Below are 22,983 nucleotides of genomic sequence, written 5' to 3'. Positions count from 1 at the left end.
CCACATTTATACAGGTACCCTGATATCCACTAGCTATATGCCCTACCTGTCCACACCTGTAACACTTAATATCCCTATCTTTCTTACACTCACTCACTAAATGCCCCGTTTGCCCACACCAGAAACATGCTCCTAACGCCCACTGACATTCATTCTTCCTGTGTCCTGGCTTACCACATTTGTAACACCGCTGCTCTTGCTCACAACTAACTGACCCTACTCTTCTAACGCTTGCATTCCTATCTCTTTTAGGGCTAACTACACTCACGTTACTTGCTCTAACGCTCCAATCAACCACTCGCTCTGCTGTTCACCTCGGCCCTTCCAAAACTGGCTCCTTATAGCATTTAAACTCTGGTATAACCTCAGCTACTTCAGTCCTAACACCAACACTTCTACTCTCTTCCATACACCTATCTAACTCTTAATCCTTTACTATTTCTAAAATGTCGTTCCATGTCAACCTTTCATTCGTCCATCTCATTTTCTCCTTACGTTTTAGATTTACAAACTCATATACACTCTCAGGCACAGTTGCCATCAACTTTCGCACTAACTCCTTACACTCATTTATCCCTTCGTCCCCAAACTTTTTCCTAGCTAATGTTTCCAACCTGCTCATATACATTGACAAGGACTCACCAACATTCATTCTTGCCTCTTCAGAATCTTGCTTTCTCCTATATCTAATGCTACTCTTTATCCTCTTTGCCTGTTCTACAATCTTGGCTTTCACACACTCATACGGCACATTTCCTACACTCATCATCACCCCATACATACTCAACAAAAATCCCGTCAAGAAGAAACCTAACTCTCTTGCCAAGACACTTTTGTTATCCCCATACTTAGCCTCACAATGCTTCTCATATTCCTTAAAAAAGTCCCTTATGTCCCTGCTACCATATTCCTCGTATTGTGCACATCAGGGCACCTCTCTCATATGGACAGCCTTTTGTACTTCCTGCTCACTCTCACTACGTAACTGAGCTACATTCTATCTCTTTAGTTAGGGATAAAAACATTTATCTGTCCCTTCCCTAACAAGGGAGGAAGTGGACAGTAGAAAGAGACAAACCCAATGCTTTATAATTGGCCTCATACTTATGACGTGAAGTTCTTGCTTGCTTTTCATAAAAGGTCTGCATGCCTCCCTCTTATGAATTGGTCCAGAGGTCTGGCCACTGATCCTGCAGTAGCTCATGCCGATCAGTTGGACAAAGGCTATGATCCCCCCCTTGCTCTTACGACCAGGGAGGGAACTCAGGTTGGGCAAACACCAGTCTGTTCACAAGACTCAGATTCCTCCCACCACTAAGTGAGTCTTCCTTATGTAAAAGACCGATGGTTTGTATAGCATGTAGGAACAAATCACATTTTTTGAAAGTAAATTGTATTTTTCCTAATATACAAACCTGAGGTCCTTTACATATATAGGCCCACCTCATGCCACCCCTCACTCTGTTCCTGGGCCTAAAGCAAAGTGGAATGTTTACATCCAGTCGAGTACATCAGACAAGAGTTACTGCCTAACTACCTTGTTATTGAATCTTACGACCGAGTTCCAGCTGGAGGTGAAAGTAATTCCTTATGTAAAGGACCCCAGGTTTGTATAGTTAGGAAAAATACAATTTACTTTCAAAAACAGTGATTTTTTTTATGGATAATGATGAATGTTTGCTAGTTATAATTTTGAGCAAAACCCTTTGTAAGTCAGTGTCTACTTTTTGAACATTTTCTTCTAGATTTTTTCATTTTCTTTGTATGTACTGATGTTTATAATTATTTTCATTTCAGGTATGCTTATTCAAGGAGAATTTTACTTGGATTAATTTGCTCAGTATTTGGAGATGCTCTTCTTATCTGGGATGACTTGTTTATTCATGGCCTCTCCGCTTTTCTGGTGGCACAGTGCTTCTACGTGTCGGCCTTTGGTTTCAGACCATTCAACATTTACGCAGCAAGTGTTGTGTATACTGTCATGGCTGTAGGTGAGTGAGATACTACTTGAGTTACACATTGTTATATTTTTGTTATTACAGATACATAATTTGGAAAAGTAAAGAACTGTATTTCATTGTTTTTCAATATTTTGGTAGTTATTCTTACCTTCTGTATAGTACTAAACTACTACATTCTCTCTCTCTCTCTCTCTCTCTCTCTCTCTCTCTCTCTTCTCTCTCTCTCTCTCTCTCTCTCTCTCTCTCTCTCTCTCTCTCTCTCTCTCTCTCTCTCTCTCTCTCTCTCAACAAAATCTGACAGAGAGGATTACCACATTCTTAATGGTAAAAAAGGTTTTTGTATATGAGAATTACCCAGTAATTTTATAGCTTAGAGCTTCCTACGTACGGCAGCCTAACAATTGAAAATTCGTGGTAGTGCTAGTTCTGGTTAAGGTGTAGTTGGAATGCTTGAGAGGGAACAACCTGGCAGAGAGCTTCAATTCATTTTCTGCTGTCCCCCAGTCAACATCAGTGGTTTTAGCCAGCCTGCTTCATCATATTTTGTTGATGAATTCGGAGTTCTTCGTGAAGTACTCTGTTTTGTTTTGCGATTGCGCATTCTTTCAAAATGTCTGATTCTTGCACAATGAGTGTTAGGTTTTGTGTAGATGATGTAAGACTAGATTAGCTAAATCTTGTTGTGCTCTACATAGCAGATGTAGTAAATGTTGGAAATGGATGCTTCTGTTAAAGCCTTAACCCTTAATGGACGGACATACCCACATAAGTAGCAATAACAGGTTTTGGGTGGTGGACAGTGTGACTCATGGTGAGTAACAATATCATACGTGCCATCGATTTGGGGGAATCAGTCGGGAGAGTGGTGCCATTATTTCTATAACCCATGAATTCACTAATGGCAACTTTTAGACGGGCTAAAATCCACTGGGTGGCTCATGACAGACTTAGTTGAGATCTTGACTTCAAGGCAGGATGCAGTGCCTTTCTGTCTCACAAGATGTCTGTTTGTGAATTTGCTAAAAAATATACCAAGGTGTTGCTGTTGGTTTCATACAATCAACTTACCTGGCAGATATATACATAGCTAAGACTCCGTCGTCCCCGACAGAAATTCAAATTTCGCGCCACTCGCTGCAGGTAGGTCAGGTGATCTACCGGCCTGCCCTGGGCGGCAGGACTAGGAACCATTCCCGTTTTCTAATCATATATTTTCTGTCGCCGGTGGTATCAACATCGTTGCTGCCACCTCCTGACTGGAATTCGCTTTTCTAGACAATTGATCATCTTTTTGTGGACTTTTGGTGACGTACCTGGATCGTTGTTTTGGCATTCGCTACTGTGGACTGGATTTGGACTTGCTTTTGATTTTTCTTCAAGTATGTCTGATTCAAGTGGTTGTGTGAGAGTGTGTGTGAATGTAGGCTGCAAGGTGAGGATACCGAAGGCTTCGGTTGATCCTCACACTGTATGTCGCAAATGTAGAGGTTTTGATTGTTCTATTTCTAACACCTGTCATGAATGTGAGAGGTTGAATGTTGAGGAATGGAAGACTCTAACTTCTTACTTGAAGAAGTTAGAAAGGGATAGAGTCAGAAGGGCGGCATCTAAGGGTGCGGGTAGTAGTACAAGGCCTATTGAGCCTTTTAATGATTCTAACTCTTCTCTTAACTATGCATTTGATTCTAATTCTGTATCAGGGCCCTCACTGGCTTTACATTCAGATTCGGCCTCGGAAATTGCTGAACTGAAAGCTACTCTTCACAGGATGAAATCCAAAATGGCTGCCATGAAAGGTAAGGATTGTGAAAGTGACTATTATAGTGAAGTGAGTGTCCCCAGTGTTGTGGAGGGGGCGTCTGACCGTCTCTGCGACGCTCCCAGGCCTAGACCTCTTCCAAGCTCCCAAGCCCAGAGGAGAAGGAACAAAGTCGAAAGACGTACGGAGGTTGTGGAGAATTCCCCCGGTCAGGCGTCCCTTCAGCAGGCTCTGTAAAATAGACAGACTGCTCAGGACCGCTATAGGAAAAGCGTCCTCAGAGAGTGCTTCTCTTCGTCCGCTTCTCCCTCTCCTAAACGAGGGTGGAAGGATTTGGACCTGTCCAGGCCCCTGAAAAGGCACTGGAAAGATCCTGTTTTGGATTCTAGCCCCGAACGCTTTTCGGAAGAAGCGCCTCCTTCGATCAAGAAGGCTAAGAGGGTTTTGACGTCCCATGGTTTGGACAAAACTCCTTCGAGGTCTCCCTCTCCCGTTCAAGAAGACGCCGGAGAAGCTTCCAAGAGGATCATTTTGGCTGTGCAAGAACAGTTATCCGCCTTGGTAGGAGTCCTTTCGAAGGATCCCCCTCGTAGAAAAGACGTGAGGCTTCCTGTCAAGAAGTCTCGTCTTCCTTCTCCCGCCAGGAGTGAGGCTACTGTGGGACGTGAGGCGTTTGAGATCTATTCTGATAGAGACTCTTTGGACGATTTTGAAGCGCCAGAGAAGCGCGAGGCTTCCTCCAGACGAGAAGCGTTTTACAGGATTAAAGCGCCAGACAAGCGAGAAACGCTTTACAGGCGCGAGGATATAACCAGACGTGATACGTCTGCCAAACCAGCAGCGTCAGCCGAGCGCGAGGAAACAGCCAGGCACGAGGCGCCAGACAAGCATCATCCATACAAGGATATGGCACCAGAAAGGCGCGAGGCGCCAGTCAGGCGCGAGGCGTCAGTCAGGCGCAAGATTTTAGAGGCGCGAGGCATCAGTCAGGCGCGAGGCGCCAGCCAAGCGCGAGGAGTCAACCAGGCGCGAGGCGCCAGCCAGGCGCGAGGCGCCACCAGGGCGCGAGGCGCCAGCCGGCGCGAGGCCCCGCCAGGCGCGAGGCGCCAGCCAGCCGGCGGCGCCACCAGGCGCGAGGCGCCGCCAAGCGCGAGGCGCCAGCCAAGCGCGAGGCGCCAGAAGCGCGAGCCGCCAAGCGCGAGGAGCCAGCCAAGCAGAGGAGCGCTATACATGCTCTTAGCCCCTCTCCTATTAGGAGTTTGTCTCCCGTAGAGAGAGTTATTGGGCAGGAAGACCCGGAACAGGAATTGACTTCTCCTTCTGATCCTATATTGGAAGAGGACTCAGAAGACGAGACTCACGGCAGAGAAGGGCTGTCTAACTACAAAGTTTTGACAGCTCTCCTCCTGCAGGAATACGGAGATGCATTGATCCCTGCCGCTCCTCCTTCTCCTCGTTCACTTTTTTCATGCTCTTAAGACGCCGAAGTCGTCGGCTTTTTTGAAGATGAGGCCGACGATTTCTATGAAGAGAGCTCTTCAGTCGCTGGATAGCTGGATGCTAACCAAGAAGGAGCTAGTCAGAACGGTGTTTTGCATGCCTCCCGCTAGACTTACGGGCAAGAGAGGTATTTGGTACCAGACTGGGGAGAATATGGGGCTCACTCTCCCAGCTTCGGCTGAAGCTGACTTTTCCAGTCTGGTAGATGCATCCAGGAGACATAGCCTTCATACTGCGAAGATAACTTGGGGTCTTTCGGAGTTGGATCATCTCCTCAAGGGACTTTTTCACATTTTAGAAGTCTTCAACTTCCTAGATTGGTCCCTTGGGGTGATGTCCAAGAAGGCTCATGCCTCGGAAGGACTCGATCCGGACGTACTCCTTGCAATATTGTCGTGTATTGACAAGGCGGTACAGGATGGCTCAGGGGAAGTTTCTTCCTTATTTGGAGCAGGTCTCTTGAAGAAGAGATCTGTTTTTAGCGCTTTCTTGACAAAAGCGGTATCCCATTCGCAAAGGGCAGCCTTGTTATTCGCTCCCAGGTCTGACTTTCTATTCCCTTCGTAGTTGGTGAGGGACATTTCCCGTTCTCTGACGGAGAAAGCAACACAGGATCTTCTCCTGCAATCATCCAGGAAGAAGAGACCAGTGATGGTGGGAGACAAGAAAGGTGTTTCTACGCCTGTTCAGCCCTTTCGAGGAGGCCCTCCCTCTAGAGCTACCGCTAAAAGAAAAGCGACTGAGAAGAGAGGTAGAGCCTCTTTCCGTCCCTTTAAAAGGGGAAAGTGAAGTGGCGCTCCTCCAAACACCAGTAGGTGCCAGGCTCCGGGGATTTGCGGAAGCCTGGACTCTCATAGATACAGACACTTGGTCTATGTCTGTTCTACAGAAGGGATACCTCATTCCTTTCCTGGACAATCCTCCCCTGACGTCAACTCTGCGGGAATTGTCCGCCAATTACAAGGACCCTGTGTTGAAAGATACTCTTCAACAAATGGTGGATCAGATGTGGGACAAGAGAGCTATAGAGCTAGTGCTGGATCAAAGCTCCCCAGGGTTTTACAATCGTCTTTTCTTGGTTGCGAAAGCCTTGGGGGGGCTGGAGACCAGTTCTGGATGTCAGCGCTCTGAACAAGTTTGTTCAGAGCGGCTCTTCGCCAAGGGGATTGGATGGTGTCTCTGGATCTCCAGGATGCCTATTTTCACGTCCCGATCCATCCTTCGTCGAAGAAGTACCTCCGTTTCATGAGCGGGGAAGGATCTTCCAATTCAGAGCCTTGTGTTTCGGCCTGTCTACGGCGCCTCAGGTTTTCACGAGCCTTATGAAAAATGTGGCGAGATGGCTTCACCTGAAAGGAATCAGTATATCTCTATACCTAGACGACTGGCTCATCAGAGCAAAGTCAGAGAAACAGTGTTTGGAGGACCTGACTGTGACACTAAACCTGATAAAGACCTTAGGATTACTCGTGAATCTCGAGAAGTCCCAACTGATCCCCAGCCAGAACTTGGTCTATCTGGGGATTCGGATGGATTCTCGGGGTTTTCGAGTATTTCCTTCTCAAGAGAGACTAACGAGAGGTTTAGAGAAAGTCTCTCTCTTCCTAAGGAAGGAACGTACTTCGGCGAGGGAATGGTTGAGCCTATTAGGGACTTTCCTCGCTCGAACAGTTCTTTCCTCTAGGAAGACTTCATCTCCGTCCGCTTCAGTTCTTCCTCAGAAGATCGTGGAACATGAAGACAGGGCTTCTCTCGGACAGTTTTCCCATTCCAGTTCTGATGAAAAGCCATTTAGAATGGTGGTTACTCCCACTGAAGGAAAACAAGGGTACTTCTCTAGAAACACAGAACCCAAACCTTGTATTGTTTTCCGACGCGTCGGAAAGAGGTTGGGGAGCAACCTTGGGAAAGAGAGAGGTGTCAGGCACTTGGAATGCTCTTCAAGTGTCCTGGCACATAAACTGCAAAGAGCTGTTGGCCGTACACCTAGCCCTAAAGAGCTTCGAACCTTTAGTGAGGAACAAGATAGTCCAAGTGAATGCGGACAATACAACCGCCCTTGCATACATTCGAAAAGCAAAGGAGGTACTCTCACTCGTATGCCCTGTTTACGAGCTCGCAAGGGACCTGCTGTTGTGGACATCTCAAAGGAACATCTCTCTTTTGACGAGGTTTGTTCAAGGAGTAAGGAACGTGAGAGCAGACAGGCTGAGCAGGAGGAACCAGGTCCTTCATACCGAATGGACCCTCCACTCAGAAGTTTGTCGGAATCTCTGGTCTCTTTGGGGGACTCCTCATGTCGACCTCTTTGCCACGTTCCTCTCAAAGAGACTGGAAGTCTTTTGTTCAGTAGTAGAAGACCCCAGAGCTCTAATAGTAGACGCCTTCCTGCTAGATTGGTCTCATGTAGACGTTTACGCATTTCCCCCATTCAAGATTCTGGGGCAAGTGCTCAGGAAGTTTGTGACTTCAAAGGGGACAAAAATGACCCTGATAGCCCCCTTTTGGCCAGCTCAAGAGTGGTTTCCAGAGGTGCTGGAGTGGATGGTAGACTTCCCCAGATCCCTTCCACAAAGGAAGGATCTTCTCAGACAACCACACTTCGAGAGGTTTCATCAAAACCTCCCCGCTCTCGCTCTGACTGCCTTTCGACTATCGAAAGACTTGTCAGAGCGAGAGGCTTTTCTAGCAAAGCAGCAAGCTCGATCGCTAGAGCCCGGAGAACTTCCACTATCCGTGTTTACCAATCGAAGTGAGAAGTTTTTAGAAGGTGGTGTAAGTCGAAGAAGTTGTCCTCCTCCAGTACCTCTGTAACAGAAATCGCTGATTTTCTGTTATTTTTGAGAGAAGAATCGCGTCTCTCTGTAGCCACGATAAAGGGCTATAGGAGTATGCTTTCGGCCGTCTTTAGGAATAGAGGCCTAGATTTGGGAAACGATAAAGATCTACATGATCTGATTAGATCTTTTGAGACCAAGAAGTCTAAGATTACTTCTCCCCCTAACTGGAATCTCGACGTGGTACTTAAGTTCTTGTCCTCAGCGAGATTTGAACCCCTGCATTTGGCCTCGTTTCGTGACATAACGAGAAAATGTTTGTTTCTTTTGTCACTGGGGACGGCAAAAAGAGTTAGTGAGCTGCACGCCCTTAGTGATAAAGTGGGTTTCAATATAGATTCAGCCATCTGTTCCTTCAAAGAATTATTCTTGGCGAAGAATGAAAATCCTTCGAATCCCTGGCCGAGAAACTTCGAAGTAAAAGGCTTATCGGGTCTCGTCGGCAGGGAACCGGAGAGGTCTCTTTGCCCAGTAAGAGCTTTAAAGTTTTACATACAGAAGAAGAAACAATTGGGAGGTTCTAGACAAGGTCTCTGGTGCTCGGTGAAGGATCCATCAAGACATGTCTAAGAATGCTTTAGCCTTTTTTGTCAGGAACGTCATTACGGACGCTCATAAGGCTTGCACGGATGATTCTTTCAAACTCCTGAGAGTAAGAGCTCATGAAGTGAGAGCAGTGGCTACGTCTCTCTCTTTTCAGAGAAATATGTCACTAAAGAATATCTTGGAAGCGACATATTGGAGATGTAATTCTGTGTTTGCTTCTCACTATTTGAAGGACGTTCGTGTGACCTATGAAAAATGTTTTTCTTTAGGTCCTTTCGTGTCTGCGGGCACAATCCTGGGTACAGGAGCTAACACCAATCCTTAATTACTACATAAGTCTAATAGATATGTTCTAGACTTTCTCCTGAACAAGTGCAGATGCTGCACAGGCGGCCAGTCACTTTCGTTCAGTAAGGAACTCTTGTGATATCTTTTATTAGATGAGTATCATAAATTTTTTTTTTTTTTGTTAAATTATTGTGTGCGTGTGCAATTTGGTTTGAGTTATGGTTGTTGAGAAGAGTTTGGGGATAACTCGGAGCAATTTTTAATACTAACATGGTGGTTAGGATCAGGTGGTCGGGATTGGTTGTGTGCTCCTTAATAAGGTGTGTTGTCATATAAGTGGATCAGCACCCATTGACAAAGTCCTTTCAGGCTCTGCCGAGTAAGTGGATAAGACCCCTTCGGCAGACCCACAAGAACTCTTGGCCATAGATCACATATCTCGCTAAAGTTTCTTGAGGTGATGCAGACTACGGGGCAAACACCCACGAAGTCTACCACCTATCAGGTAGGAACCAAGGTTTTATTTATACCTACAACATATGTTGTTTACCTGTCTATTCCAGAAGTAGCTGTCTCTTACCCTCCACCGAAGGGTGCCAATCAGCTATGTATATATCTGACTGGTAAGTTGATTGTATGAAAATGATATTGTTATAATACAATAAAGTTTCATACATACTTACCTGGCAGATATATACGATTAGGGCCCACCCAGCCTCCCCGCAAGGAGACAGGGGGAAGAGAAAATATATGAGTAGAAAACAGGAATGGTTCCTGGTCCTGCCGCCCAGGGCAGGCCGGTAGATCACCTGACCTACCTGTAGCGAGTGGCGTGAAATTTGAATTTCTGTCGGGGACGACGGAGTCTTAGCTATGTATATATCTGCCAGGTAAGTATGTATGAAACTTTATTGTATTATAACAATATCATTTTTATTTCTTACCTTTTATGATAGTATGTCAGTTATAAAATGTAATTTTGCAAAGAAGTATTAGAAAAAATGTGTATAAATCCAGAAAATTTATTGCATCCTCGTTCTTAATAAATTTACGTAAATATTTTACAACATACATGTTCAGAAGCTGTTACTAATTTTATTTCTTATGTGTTTTGATATTTTGTGAGCTATAATTATAATTTTACTAAATAAAGGAAATTTATAAAAAAAATAAAAAAAAATTCTTAAATTGGCCAGCCTCAAAGTTTTGCCAGCCTAGGGTGCTGCATATTGACTTATTACCCCAGCTCCATTAAGGGTTAATGAAAAAAGGCAACCAAAATAATAATTGTGCAGTGCAAAGTGAGTATGTGGAGGAGGTGGCTGTCCATCCCATTGTGGAGGCTGTACATCCCACTGTCCCACTCCCCTACACTGGGTAGAAGACATACTGGAGGTCCAAGGGAAGCTGGCGGCGGGGCTTGCCCACCGGAAGTCGGCCCCTCAGTCGTACCTGCTGGTAAGCCCCAGGTGTCGACAGAACGTCATTAGAAAGACATCTCTTTTGGTGCGCATGATTTGATGGAGTCAGATGGCTCAACTCCCAGCAAGAGACATATTGAGCGTTTTCAAGTTGCTTTGCGTCCCCTCAAGGCAGTCCAAGGATGTGGACAAGTCCCCTCCACCTTCCAAGAAGTCTAAAGAGGATATCATCAGTCTGGAACCATCATGTAGCTATGCAGTGTTGTCTCCTGCTCTGTCAGTTCTTCTGCCTCGTTCTTCCTGGGATAGCCTGGAGTCTCTTCCATGTATGGATCGACTGATTGTGACTGCTGAACGAAAGACGGATCCTTCTGGATGAGCTTCTTCGACTTTGAAATCCTGACCTGTCAAAGCACTTGTCTTCTCCGACAGCCGAGTCGAAAGCAGTTTCACCTCGTTTTCAGTTGCATGCTTCGACTTTCGACCCTTCTCTCACTTCCCTTAAGTGACAGTTGGATTACATCATGTCTGTTTTGAAGAAAGCTCCAGCACTCTCCAAGATGGAAGATGCGGCCTTATCACCTATTTCTTCAGACGAGGAGGAGGTGGAACAGGATGCGTCCCCTTCATCCTCATATTCTGCGATGTTGAGATACTTTCTCAACAACTTCCCAAAATTGTTCCTGCCTTTGACTCCGGTATCTGTGGCATTGACTTTCCTTATGAGGAAACTTGCTTCAGACAATATGGCTTTGCCCAAGTTGGTTATCTCTTCTTCTACGAAGAAAGTACTGAGAGATGTGGACTCCTGGTTGGCCTTGAAGAGAGAAATGGTAAAGCTTCTTTTGCTTTCCCTCCATGCAAGTTGGTGAAGAAGTATCACCGGTTTTACAACACCGGGGAAGCTCCTTTCCTGGGAGTTTCTGCCTCCTCCCAAGGGACTGATCTTAGGGTTTGGGTTCGATTTCTGCTCTGCCAACAAGGTATCAAAGGCATTTATTTTTAGCAATGGTAATAGAAATGTGGTTGGGATCCTACCATAAGCTGTAGGTCCTGTTGCTAAGTAACCAAATGGTTCCTAGCCCCATAGAAATATCTAATCCTTTGGGCCAGCCCTAGGAGAGCTGTTAATCAGTTCAGTGGTCTGGTTAAACTGAGATATACTTGGGTCTCATTGACCCCACTAGGCATTTGGAATTTATTTAAAGTTATGGAAGTATGTAGCTTTTTGGGAATAAGTCAGAAAGATAGAAGTCGACCCAGCAATTGTATAGAAGACGTTGCAGTGGACTTGTTGGGTGTCTCGTCATGCGCTGACAAGGCAATAAGTGACGGATCTGCAGAGTTGGCCTCTCTTTTTGCCATGCATACTAAAGAAGAGAGGCTTGTGGTGTTCATTCTCAACTAAGGATGTGACTACAACACAAAAGTCTGCATTGCTTTTTGCCTTGCTTGACAAGAAGCATCTGTTCCCACAAGACTTAGTGCAAGAGATTTTGTCGTGGCTGCAGAAGTCAACCAACGATCTTTTGGTGCAATCGTCAAAACGTCCTAAGGAACTTCAACCTAGCCCCAATTGGTCTTTTTCACCTCTCCAACTCCAGGCTTTTCATTGGGCAAGACAGAGAAGTCAGCAAAGACCTTGCACTAACTTGCAACCCTCACCCAGGTCTATCAAGAAGACTACTTACAAAACAGCAAGCAAGAAGTGAGGAGTTTATCCTTCATGCGCCTGTAGGAGCCAGATTGGGCCTCTTTTGGAGGGAATGGAGTCAGAGAGAGCTGGAACCTTGGGTAGTCAAGGTGTTGCAGCAAGGTTATGTCATTTCCTTCAAATCGTCAATAGTATTACCAGCCAACTCGGTGAAATCAGAGAAGTTTATGGCCCTCACTCAAGAGGTAGAGTTACTGCTATGCAAAAGAGCAGTGGAAGTAGTGGAAGAACAAAACTCGGAAGGATTTAGAAGACTCTTTGTAGTCCCAAAGTCATCAGGAAGCTGGAGGCCCCGTTTTGGATGTGAGCGCCTTGAATCATTTTGTTCTCAAGATGAAATTCCCCATGGAAACAAATCAGTTGGTTATGTCTGCCATCCATCTGGGGGACTGGATGGTGACTTTGGACATGAAGGATGCCGACTTTCACATCCCTGTACCCCCGGACTCCAGTAAGTTTCGCTGCTTAATTTTTCAAGGAAAAATTCTTCAGTTTCGGCCATTATGCTTTTGCCTGTCGACAGCACTGCAGATCTTTACTCGTATTCTAGCATCTCTGACAAAGTGGCTTCATCTGATGGGAATAAACATCTCTTTTTATTTAGACAACTGGCTCCTCAGAGCTCAATCGAAGGACAAATGCGCGGAAGACCTGTTGAAAACTCTCCTTCTCATGAGTAAACTGGGTATTTTGATCATTCCCACTCAATGGATTCTTTATCTGGGAATGATTCTGGACTCTAAGAATTTTCAGGCTTTTCTCTCTCAAAAGAATCAGTTTTGTCTCCTTTGCATCAGACAGTTCATGTTCCTTCAGGAATGCTTGGCTACTCAATGGATGAGCCTTCCTGGAACACTGGCCTTAGTTGAGAAGTTTGTGAAGTTAGGGAGCTTCACATGAGGCCACTACAATTCTTTCCAAAAGCAAATTGGAGCAAGAAAACACTAGAGGATTCATTGGTGTTCCTGATAACGTCAGAAATCAAGTAGGACATTTGCTGGTGGTTGTCTGAAGGAAGACTTCAAGAAGGGAAGTCTCTCCTGTTGAGCCCAGACCGAGACTTTTACTCGATGCCTCAAACTGGGTTGCGGAGCACATCTGGGGGACAGGAAGGCCTCGGGAACATGGTCAGAATTCATAAGTGCCCACATAAACGCGAAGGAGCTCAAGGTAATCTACCAGGGACTACGAGCCTTTTCCTCCCTTGTTCAGGGGAAAACAGTAGTGATTCATTCCGACAATTTGACAGCTCTGTTTGTATATCAAGAAAGAAGGAAAAACACACTCCTTTTCCCTTTACCAAGTAACTTGAGAGCTTCTCCTTTGGGCAGGAAGGAATGGGGTGTTGCCGACTCGTTTCATCCAGGGAAGATGAATGACCTAGCAGATGCCCTAAGTCTTCAGAATCAGGTCCTGCCGACGAATGGACTCTAAATCAACAACTGTGCAAGGACCAATGGAGGCATTGGCATCAACTATCCATAGACCTCTGCAACTTCGAAGAACCACCAACTCCCAAGATTCTGTTCTCCAATCCCGGATCCTGTTGTTGGAGGAAGGATGCACTGTCACAAGACTGGACCAAGTTAGCCTCTCACATAAATGTAATAATAACACTAGTAGCCCTCTTTTGGCCAGGGAACAAATGGTTCCCAGATTTGATGCAGCTATTAGTTGACTTTCTGAGGTTCCTACCTCAAAAACAGTCTTCCCAGACAACCACATTTTCAGAGGTGCCATCTAGGATTGTTCTCTCTGGCTCTGACAGGTTACAGGCTGTCAAGTGTCTCGTTACAGTGAAGGGATTTTCTAGAGGAGTTGCAAAGGCTATTCCTAAATGCAGGCAGCTTTCATCTAATAAATTATACCAGTCCAAGTGTTCTAGCTTCAGAGATGTGTAGTGGACACAAGGGGTCCTCTTCTGAAACAACTGTAAGCCAAATAGCTGACTTCCTTCTTTACTTGAGGACATCTAGGAAGTTATCTACATGTACAGTCAAAGGCTATAGGTCTATGCTTAGTTCAGTCATCAAGTATAGAGGACTTGATTTGTCATCAGAGTATTTTAAGCATTGGCAATGGCAAAGCGTATTAGTGAAATTCAGGCAATAGACAAAAGGATTGGATTTTTGTAGATGTATGTTCCTTCTCTCTGGGATTCTAGCAAAGAATGAGGATCTATCTAACCCATGGCCTTGCTCATTCACCATAAAAAATTTGATGGATATTCTCGGGCCCGAGGAAGAGGAGAGGCTACTGTACCTGGTTAGAGCCTTGAGATATTACCTTCAAAGAACGGAAAAGGTTAGGGATTCTTCAGATTGCCTCTGGTGTTTGGTTAGGAATCTGTCTCATCTGCTCTCCAAAAATGCCTTAGTCTTTTCTCGAAGAAGTCTAATTACAGAAGCTCATGCAGAAATCCAAGAGGAGAAATTGTCTACTATGAAAGTCAAGGTTCATGAGGTGAGGGCTGTTGGAACTTCTCAAACCTTCAGTCATAGTATGGCATTCGCCAAGATCGTACAAGCAATGTTCTGGAGGTGTAGATCAGTATTTGCTTCATACTACCTAAAGGATATGGAAACTATCTTAGAGAATTGTAACACATTAGGACCGATATCCGTGGCTGGCATGATGTAGGGAGAGGAGGCATAGGGAATCTGACTTCCCTTTACTCATTTTTGCCTTTCAATTAGGTATTGTCTTAGTTGGGAAGCCTGGAGGCACATTTGTGGCTAGAGTACCCACTAGTTCTTTTTAGTGGTTGACTGGGGAGGTAAGTAAACAACAAGCATATTATTTTTATGTTGAGAGACATTTTGTTTCAATTTCATTTCACAATAGTGCATTGAGATAGAATATGTCCATGGATCCCCTCTCCTTTAAATGTGGAATAAGCTATAAATTACTGGGTAAGTCTCATATACAAAAATGATATTTTTATAATAAAATAAAAATAAGGTTTTGTATACTTACCAAGTAATTAAATGATCGGAGCCCACCCACCTCCCCTTGCGTGGACATAAAAGCACAAAACGAATTTAAGATCTCTGTCAGGTTGTTCCTGTTCCCTCCCTCCCTCTCCAAGCCCCAGTAGCAGGCGGGGCATTTCAACTGCACCTTAACCGGAATTAGTGCTACCCTCGAATTTTCAATTGTTAGGCTTCCATGGGTAAGAAGCTCTTAGCTATATAATTACTTGGTAAGCATATATAAAACCTTATTTTATTACAAAAATATCATATTAGATCAAACTGGAATACAAATAATTTTTATATTGGAGTATATTTCAGTATAAACGGGGAACTGGTCAGAATGTGGTAAAAAGATGGTTAGCAGGGGGAGATGGGGTGAGTGGGGAAGTATCCCTCGCTCACCAATTTTGTAGGTATGACAATTGTTCATGTTAGAGAATATATGTTCAGCTCTCTTCTGTACTGACTACTGGTTGAGAATTTGGATTTTTTATTAACATTCACTCATTGTTATTTTCTTTGTTTAACTTTGTTTTTGCTGTGCTGCTTGTTCTCAAGTTATATGTCTGCGAGCAAGTGCCCTATTTAGACTCATTGATAGATAAAATTTGTCGGGGATTTACCGGGGATGTGTCTTGTAATTCTATTACTCATACTAAGAACACTGATTTTTTAGGTGTCTGTAAGACATCAGTACAAGCAGTCCCCAGTTATCGGCGGGGTTTCCGTTCTCGGCAGGGGGCTGATAAGCGAAAACTGCCGTTAACGGAAACTCAGCAATTTATGAGATTCGATTAATGTCGCCGATAACTGGTTAATGGCACCACTGTTAGGTATCTTATGGTGCCTTAACTCTATTATCAGCACCATATGGCACCATAACTCTGTTATTAACATCTTATGGCACCAAAACTCGGCCTGTTATGGTGTCATAAATCGCTGATTTTATGGCACTAGACAAGCTCCATAAAACTGGATCGCCATTAACCGAGTCCGCCGATAACCGGGGACTGCCTGTATAAAAGTACTTAGGGGAGTTTGACATACTATGATTTAGGTAGCCCTTCTGTCATGGCCTTTCTAATTGACCTGGCAGAGGAAGGTCTTAATGTGCCAGCCTATTCCTTAGTTAGTTCCTTATGGTTTAGGCTGTCTTGACTTTTTGACTGCTGCATTGGACAGATGGAGTAATTGCTCATAGGGGACACTTCCAATTGGTGTGGTGTAGTCTTCAGCTCTTGTCTTGACCATCCCTGCAATGCAAGGCAAATAAGGACAGCAGAGAGGGAATCATTAGAGCTCTTCATCTTTTAATACTGACTTTTGGAGAGGATTAGTATGGCTAAGTCACAAGATTCAAAAGCTTCACTCATTATTTGTGGAGAAAAATGTAAAGCACAATGTGTCTGAATTCAAATTCCTCAGATCAACATGGCTGGTCGGCTTTTGATTTCTGAGTATCTGACTTTGTTCAGCTAATTGAGGAACCCACGCACATTTTGTGTAATTGATTAGACCTCATAGTCACAGATGTGCCAGCTGTTGTGAAGTCCAAGGTCTGTGAATATATAGGCACTTCTGATCATCCATAACTTTGTTAGTGCTAATTATATTAGCTGAGATTTGTTATCACTGATTTTGACTCCTGAATTTGACTTTTGATTGAATTATGTCAGATTCTAGTTTATCTAGTTTATCTAGTTTATCTAGTTTTGGAGCAAAGGCTGCAAAACAAGACAGACTTTGGCTAAATACATATGACTCCCATACTGTGTGTAGTATGTGCAGAGGACAAGTTTGTTCCCTAACTCTGCTTTGAAAATTGTTCTTAACTCTGACTTGCGACGAGTGTAATGATTGGGGTAAGGGGAAATGGCAAGTATTAGATTCTCATTTAATGAAACTTAAATGTGACAGAAGTAAGACTGCTATTCAGGTGAGTTCACCAAGAGTTGATAATATTGATAATGTCAATGTTCCTGTATCTGTTATGCCTTTGACTGCCTTTTCTCCCATTAATGCTTCTCTGACTTTTCCCTCGACTCCAATTCCCAGCTCCCTTTCTTTGGAAGCCAGTACCATTGCCAATCTTAAGGCACAGATAGATTAAAAGTTTGGTCTACTAGTGAATACAGTGGCCCAAATTGGGACTTCAGTTAAAGTCCTGATGGACAGAGTGAACAGTTTTAGTGCAAGTGCAGTGGAGGAGGTGACTATCCGTTCCACCGACACTCCTAGACCAAGGTCCCTGCTAAACTCCCTTACCCATGGGAGGAAGCAAACTGGCAGTCAAAGGGAGGTTGGTGGGGTTGGCCCATTGGTAGTTGCTCCCTCAAACGAGCCTGTTGAATGTGTATCCCAGGACTTGTTTGGCGGCCTGTTCATGCGCTTTCCTTAAGTGACTCAGACACGGGTGTATATATAGGACAAAGTAAACGTTTTTCTAATGTCTCTAGGCCGCTGAAAAGGCCTGATACAATAATAGATGATTCTCCTTCGTTTGATCAATGTTCTAAAGAGCAAGAGCTCAGTCTGCTCCCTTCTTGTTTCTGGGAGAGCCCCCATCAGGTGCTGACTCCAGCTCTGCTCCTAAAGAGAGTAACCAAACGCCCAGTAACCGAGTGCATAGTGTATGGCAAACATCAAGTATATGACAAATGACACCCAACGGCTGAGTGCTCAGTGCCTGAGCACCCAGTATGTGGTCATGCAGTGTTAGAGCGCCCAGTGTCTGAATGACAAGTATATGAACGTTCAGAATCCAAGTGCCCAGTGGCCGAACGCCCAAGCTATGAACGCGCAGAGCTTCCAGACTCCGAATGTGCAGTATATGTGTCCAGTGCCGGAGCGTAAAGATTATTGTGTTCCTTTTGAACAAGGGGGTTCAGGTTATATTCAGACGAGTGCTATAGTGTTACAACACCTGATTGCCGAGCATTCAGTATCTTAGTGTTCAGCTCAACCTGAATGCACTTCAGTGTAAACGTACGAGCCCAGGTATCCAGCTCTTGTTTGCATGCAGCAATAGTGCTTCCTATTTCTAGCTACGCTTCCACCCATTTGGCCCCCGAAGAGAGGCGTACTGTGCCACATCCCAAGTGCCAGTTGCCTACTCAGGAACAACTTGACAGAGATTCCATATCAAGCAACCCCTCACCGATGACTCAGAATCCTCTGGATGTTTTAGGAGACATGTCTTTCTCTTCTTTGGAAAAAGAAGAGTTAGAGCAGGAGCAACTGCCTTCTAATTTTTTGGCTCTCCTGCGGTATTTCCCTGTACTCTACCCTTCTTTCTTTTATCTAGCAGTTCTGTCTTCACCAGGATTGGCATTTATGATGCAACAACCTTCAGGAACAGCTGGGCTTCTTAAGATGGTTTTGTCATCATCTAAGAAGGCTTTCACCAAGATTGACTCTTGGTTAGCTGAGAAAAGGGAAGTCGGTAAAGCGACTTTCTGTTCTCCCCCTTCTTGATTAGTGAAGGAAAGGCAAGGGTTGTATGCTACTGGGGAAAATCCTTCCTTGGGAATATCTGCCTCCTCTCAAGGGGATTTTTCGTCTTATTGATTCAGGTAGGAGATCTGCTTTCTCTTCAGTGAAAGTCTTCTTTACTACCTCGGAGATAGACCACCTTATCGAAGACGTTTTTAAGGTGTTAGAAGTCCTTAGCCTCCTAGACTGGACAGTAGGGGCTCTAGCAAAGAACATAGAGGACTGCCCTAACCTTTAAGAGAATTTTGCTATGGATTGGCTCCATGTACTTAGATACACAGATAAAGTAGTTAGAGACAGCACTACCAGAGTACAGGCAGTCCATGGTTCACGGCGGGGGTTCTGTTCCCAGGGGGTGTGCTGATAAGTGAAAACCGCCATTAACCAAAACTTGGCGATTTATGGTGCCATAGGAACTCTGCCCGTTATGGCACCATAAAGTGCTGATTTTATGGCGCTAGACAAGCTCCATTAAACCGGATCGCTGATAACGAGGGACTGCCTGTACTGAAAACGATGGAGCTGTGGTGTTCCTTTACCATAAAAGGGGTAACACTCTCTCAGAGATCATCACTGCCAATTGCTCCCCTAGGCACAACCCTAGACAAAACCTCTGGCATCACAGCCCTTTTGTGGTATTAGAGGACACTTCTAATCCTGCCCTTGCAGAAATCTTGAGCCAGGAAGGACCAGTAAGTAACCTGCAGTTATACCTGCCCCTAGAAAATAAAGAATGAAACCTTTGTGCACTTCTAGGAGTGAGGCTATGGAGGAGTTATGGAGTGCCATTTGACAATGTCAGAGAGAGAGAGAGAGAGAGAGAGAGAGAGAGAGAGAGAGAGAGAGAGAGAGTAATTGGTGGTTGGGTGGTTAATGACTGTATTGGCTGTTGGTGAGTTCTGGGTTGTCTGTTGGTGCTGTTGATTGTTAGAGTTCTGTGTTTGGAGTTTTTTTGGTGAGTCTTTGGTCAGTAGAGACTTCAGGAAGGAGAAACTTCAGGATCTCTCGTCATTATGAACCCCAACCTAGAGTTCTTCTCCAATGCATCGGACAGAGGATGGGTAGTTCTCTTGGGAAACAAAAGTCTCAGGATTATGGATGGAACAAGAGAAGACCCTTCACATAAATGTAAAGGAGTTGAAGGCAATTTTTCTGAGTCTACAAGCCTTTGTCTTCTAGTTGCTGGAAGAAAAGTAGCAATTTATGCAGACGACACCACGGCGCTATCTTATGTGTGCAAACAAGGAGGGATACACACTTTCTCTCTGAACAAAGTGTTGGAAGACCTCCTTCTTTTGGCGAACAAACACTCAAGATCATTTTTTTTTTCAAGGTTTGTTCAAGGAAAAATGAACGTCTTGGCAGATGAGCTGAGATGCTCATGCCTAGTCCTTCTGATGGAGTGGACTCGGAACGAGAGTGTTTGCCGAGTTTTGTGGAGACTGGGAAAAACCAGCTATAGATCTCTTCACCACTTCAAGGAACAATCGCCTTCCAATTTTTTGTTCTCCGGTTCCAGACCCACAAGCATGGAGGACAGATGCTTCTGGACTGGAAGGGCCTCAATGTGTATCCATTTCCCCCTTCAGTCTTATAAGAGAGGTCATCAACAAATTTCAGTCCCATCAGAATGTGTTGATGACACTCGTGGCCCCATTCTGGCCCAGGAAAGAATGGTTTCCCGACCTCCTCAAGCTCTTGGTGGACTTCCCAAAATTCTGCCACAAGGTTGATGTCTTCTCAAACAACCCCACTTCGACAGGTACCATCAAGGGTTGTCCGCTCTGTCCCTAACAGTAATTCAGACTGTCAGGAGCCTTGTCAGAGCGAAAGGTTTTTCCTGAAGAGCGGCAGAGGCTATTGCTAAATGCAGAAGAAGTTCTTCTTCCAAACTCTTACCAATTGAAGTGGAGGATATGGTGAAGACAAAGTCATGTCTCTTCTACAGAAGTGGCGGTTTTTGTTATTTCTGAGAGATACAAGAAAGCTGTCAACCTCTACAATTAAAGGTTATAGGTCTATGCTTTCTTCAGTTTTAAAGCATAGAGGCAGGACATCAGTGACCTCATTAAATCTTTTGAGCCTTCTAAAGCGGGAAAGCCTGGGAAGTGGATTGGAACTTGGATGTTGTTTTAAGGTGGATATCCAGTCTGCAGTTCAAGCCTTAATTTCCTCTCCGAAGGATTCATTAGTAAGGCGTCCGGGTTCACTCAGAACAACGCAGTGTATTCTTACGTTGGAGATTTTCTGGGGAAGAACAATATTGCATGACTAGAGAGAGAATTGTTGTTGGTCTTTTTTCTGGCTTGGTTGTAAGACAAGATGGGTGACGCACATGTGCAATAGTCATTTCTGCAGTTTTTGACGTAGGAAAACTAGGTTCAGCTTAGCTGAAGACGAGGAAAATGCCCTCTTGTCTGAGTCCATTATACTCCATCACATGTCAGAGTGTTTATCATTGACCCAATACCTTGCTACAAAACCAGGCTAAAAGATATTTATTTGATACAAGTCTTGTCACCATGGAGCGCTGGCTCACCATGGAGGGGTAACTCTTTTGAGGACGTAACGGCGACTACACTATAAAAGATCTAACTATACGTAATTGTTTAACCTGAAATTTGGATTAAGCTTCTCTTAAGAATTTAGTTTTTAAAACACTTTTTCCTTTAGATCATACTTAATACAGCAAAGTGCAATGGTGAGCTTCAAGCCCTTTCCTGTAAGACTTGAAGGGACATATGTCTTCTCTTTTTTTACTTTCAAAAACATCAGAGCAAAACCTTTTCCAGATTTGTGACTACATCATTGAAATGTTTTAATAGGCAATAAAGAGGAAGCTCTTGTTATGTCCATCTATGACTAAGGATTTATCTAGAAGGACTTAGTCCTTGAGGAGGAGGAGTTGAGAATTTATTCAGGCTTGAAGATACCAAACACTCCAATGTTCAAGAATGCTATGTCTTTTTTTCAATGTTCTTAAATCAAGTAAGCACATGTGGAGTCGAATCGCGATCATTTGCCATCATTTGAAAGCAAACCATAACTTCCATGATTTGAGCACGTCTTTTAAATTCCCTAAAAAAGCTTTGTTCGAGTAGGTAAGCACCACAGCTCAATGGCCATCAACCTCAGTAAAGCCTGAAGTCCTATCATCACAGCAGAGACTAATTTCTTAACCAAAATAAAAGAGAACCTTCCTTTCTCTCTGACCTTTGGGTTATTTGGAAATCCCTGTGTTAAGTTTGGGGACTACATAGTGAATAGGAATGCACCTTCATATCAGGAGGTAGTCATTATCTGTAGTTTTGGACTGTAGGGTATGGACTTTTTACTCTTGGCACACAAGTCACTATATTCTGTGAGATAAGAGTCCTTTTTCCCTGTAATCATACTCGGACAATTCTCACTGCAAGGTCCTTGCACCATACAAGGCAAGACTGCTAAGCTTTTTTACCCTTTTAAAAAAGCTTTTAGTTTTGCTTGGCTGAGCAAATGCCTCTCTGGCTGCACTAATCCTCCATTTTCAGTCTGTGTTAGTCAGTTAACTTTAACAGTAGGTAAGATTTATCCAAAATGATGGCAATTTTTCTCAAATTACTGTATTTAGATATCTACTGGAAACTCACCCACCCTCCTCACGTCATAATAGGAGGTCATTACAAATTTTGACAAAAATGTAAACATTCTAATTCCACCTGGTGGGGAAACAGGTGATTACAGACAGTCCATATAAGTCAGCCAAGCATTATACTTTCATTTTTAAATGCTGAGGCACAAAGATGTATGCTAACTTAATAGTAGGTAACAATTAATTATATATATTATGATTTGCATATTTTAAGTTCATTATGTCATTTGTATGGTATCATTGTAGATTATTAATGTTTCCTCTGTCAGATGGTCAAAACTACATTAGATACAGAAAACTATATTTACCCTGTATCTGTAAATTACCAGCGCTTAATGACCTTGGGCCAAAATTCTATATTCCATTTCATTCCACCTGTAAATTGAATTCAACATTACATCTTGACATTGATTGTAAAAATAGCAAGCAAATGATTTCTTAATTCCTTTTCTTATAATTTTTCATTTAGAAAATTGGATGTACTGTACTACATTCATTTTGATGCAGATTTCAGATACTATGTATTTTCCATTTGTTTAAAATTCACTGTACACCAAATTTTCTAAAGGTCATATTCTCTTTTTTTTGTGGAGGTTTTATTTTTCTAACCATTTTAAACCATTTTATTTTCTTCATGCATAGGTTTGTATTTGTTGATGCCTGGTACTTCAGGAGTCATTAGCTTTGGAATGCCAGTATATGCATTTCTCCTTATGACAATGGTGTGGCGAGCTGTGGCGCGTGTGCAGCTTTTTGAAGAACTATGGACATGGACCAAGTTATGTTCCTGCATGGGGGGGATTCTTTTTGCTGTGTCTGATGGATGTATTGGCTTCAATGAATTCTATGGTCGTGTGCC

The 22,983-nt window shown here is 43.8% G+C and overlaps 1 protein-coding gene across 1 annotated transcript in view; it reads left to right on the top strand.

The window, feature by feature from the left end:
- LOC135206545 (lysoplasmalogenase TMEM86A-like) overlaps positions 1-22,983 on the top strand; it is a 31,717-nt gene that overhangs the window by 6,767 nt on the left and 1,967 nt on the right. The window contains exons 3-4 of the mRNA XM_064237896.1: positions 1,798-1,991; positions 22,767-22,983. The exon at positions 22,767-22,983 is cut by the window's right edge and continues 5 nt beyond it. Coding sequence (XP_064093966.1) covers positions 1,798-1,991; positions 22,767-22,983 — 411 coding nt within the window. The remainder of the gene's footprint in view (positions 1-1,797; positions 1,992-22,766) is intronic.

This window comes from Macrobrachium nipponense, chromosome 31 (genome assembly GCF_015104395.2).
Source record: "Macrobrachium nipponense isolate FS-2020 chromosome 31, ASM1510439v2, whole genome shotgun sequence".
Lineage (NCBI taxonomy): Eukaryota > Metazoa > Arthropoda > Malacostraca > Decapoda > Palaemonidae > Macrobrachium > Macrobrachium nipponense.
Note: the sequence above shows the minus strand (reverse complement) of the source record. Positions and strands in the feature narration are given on the sequence as shown.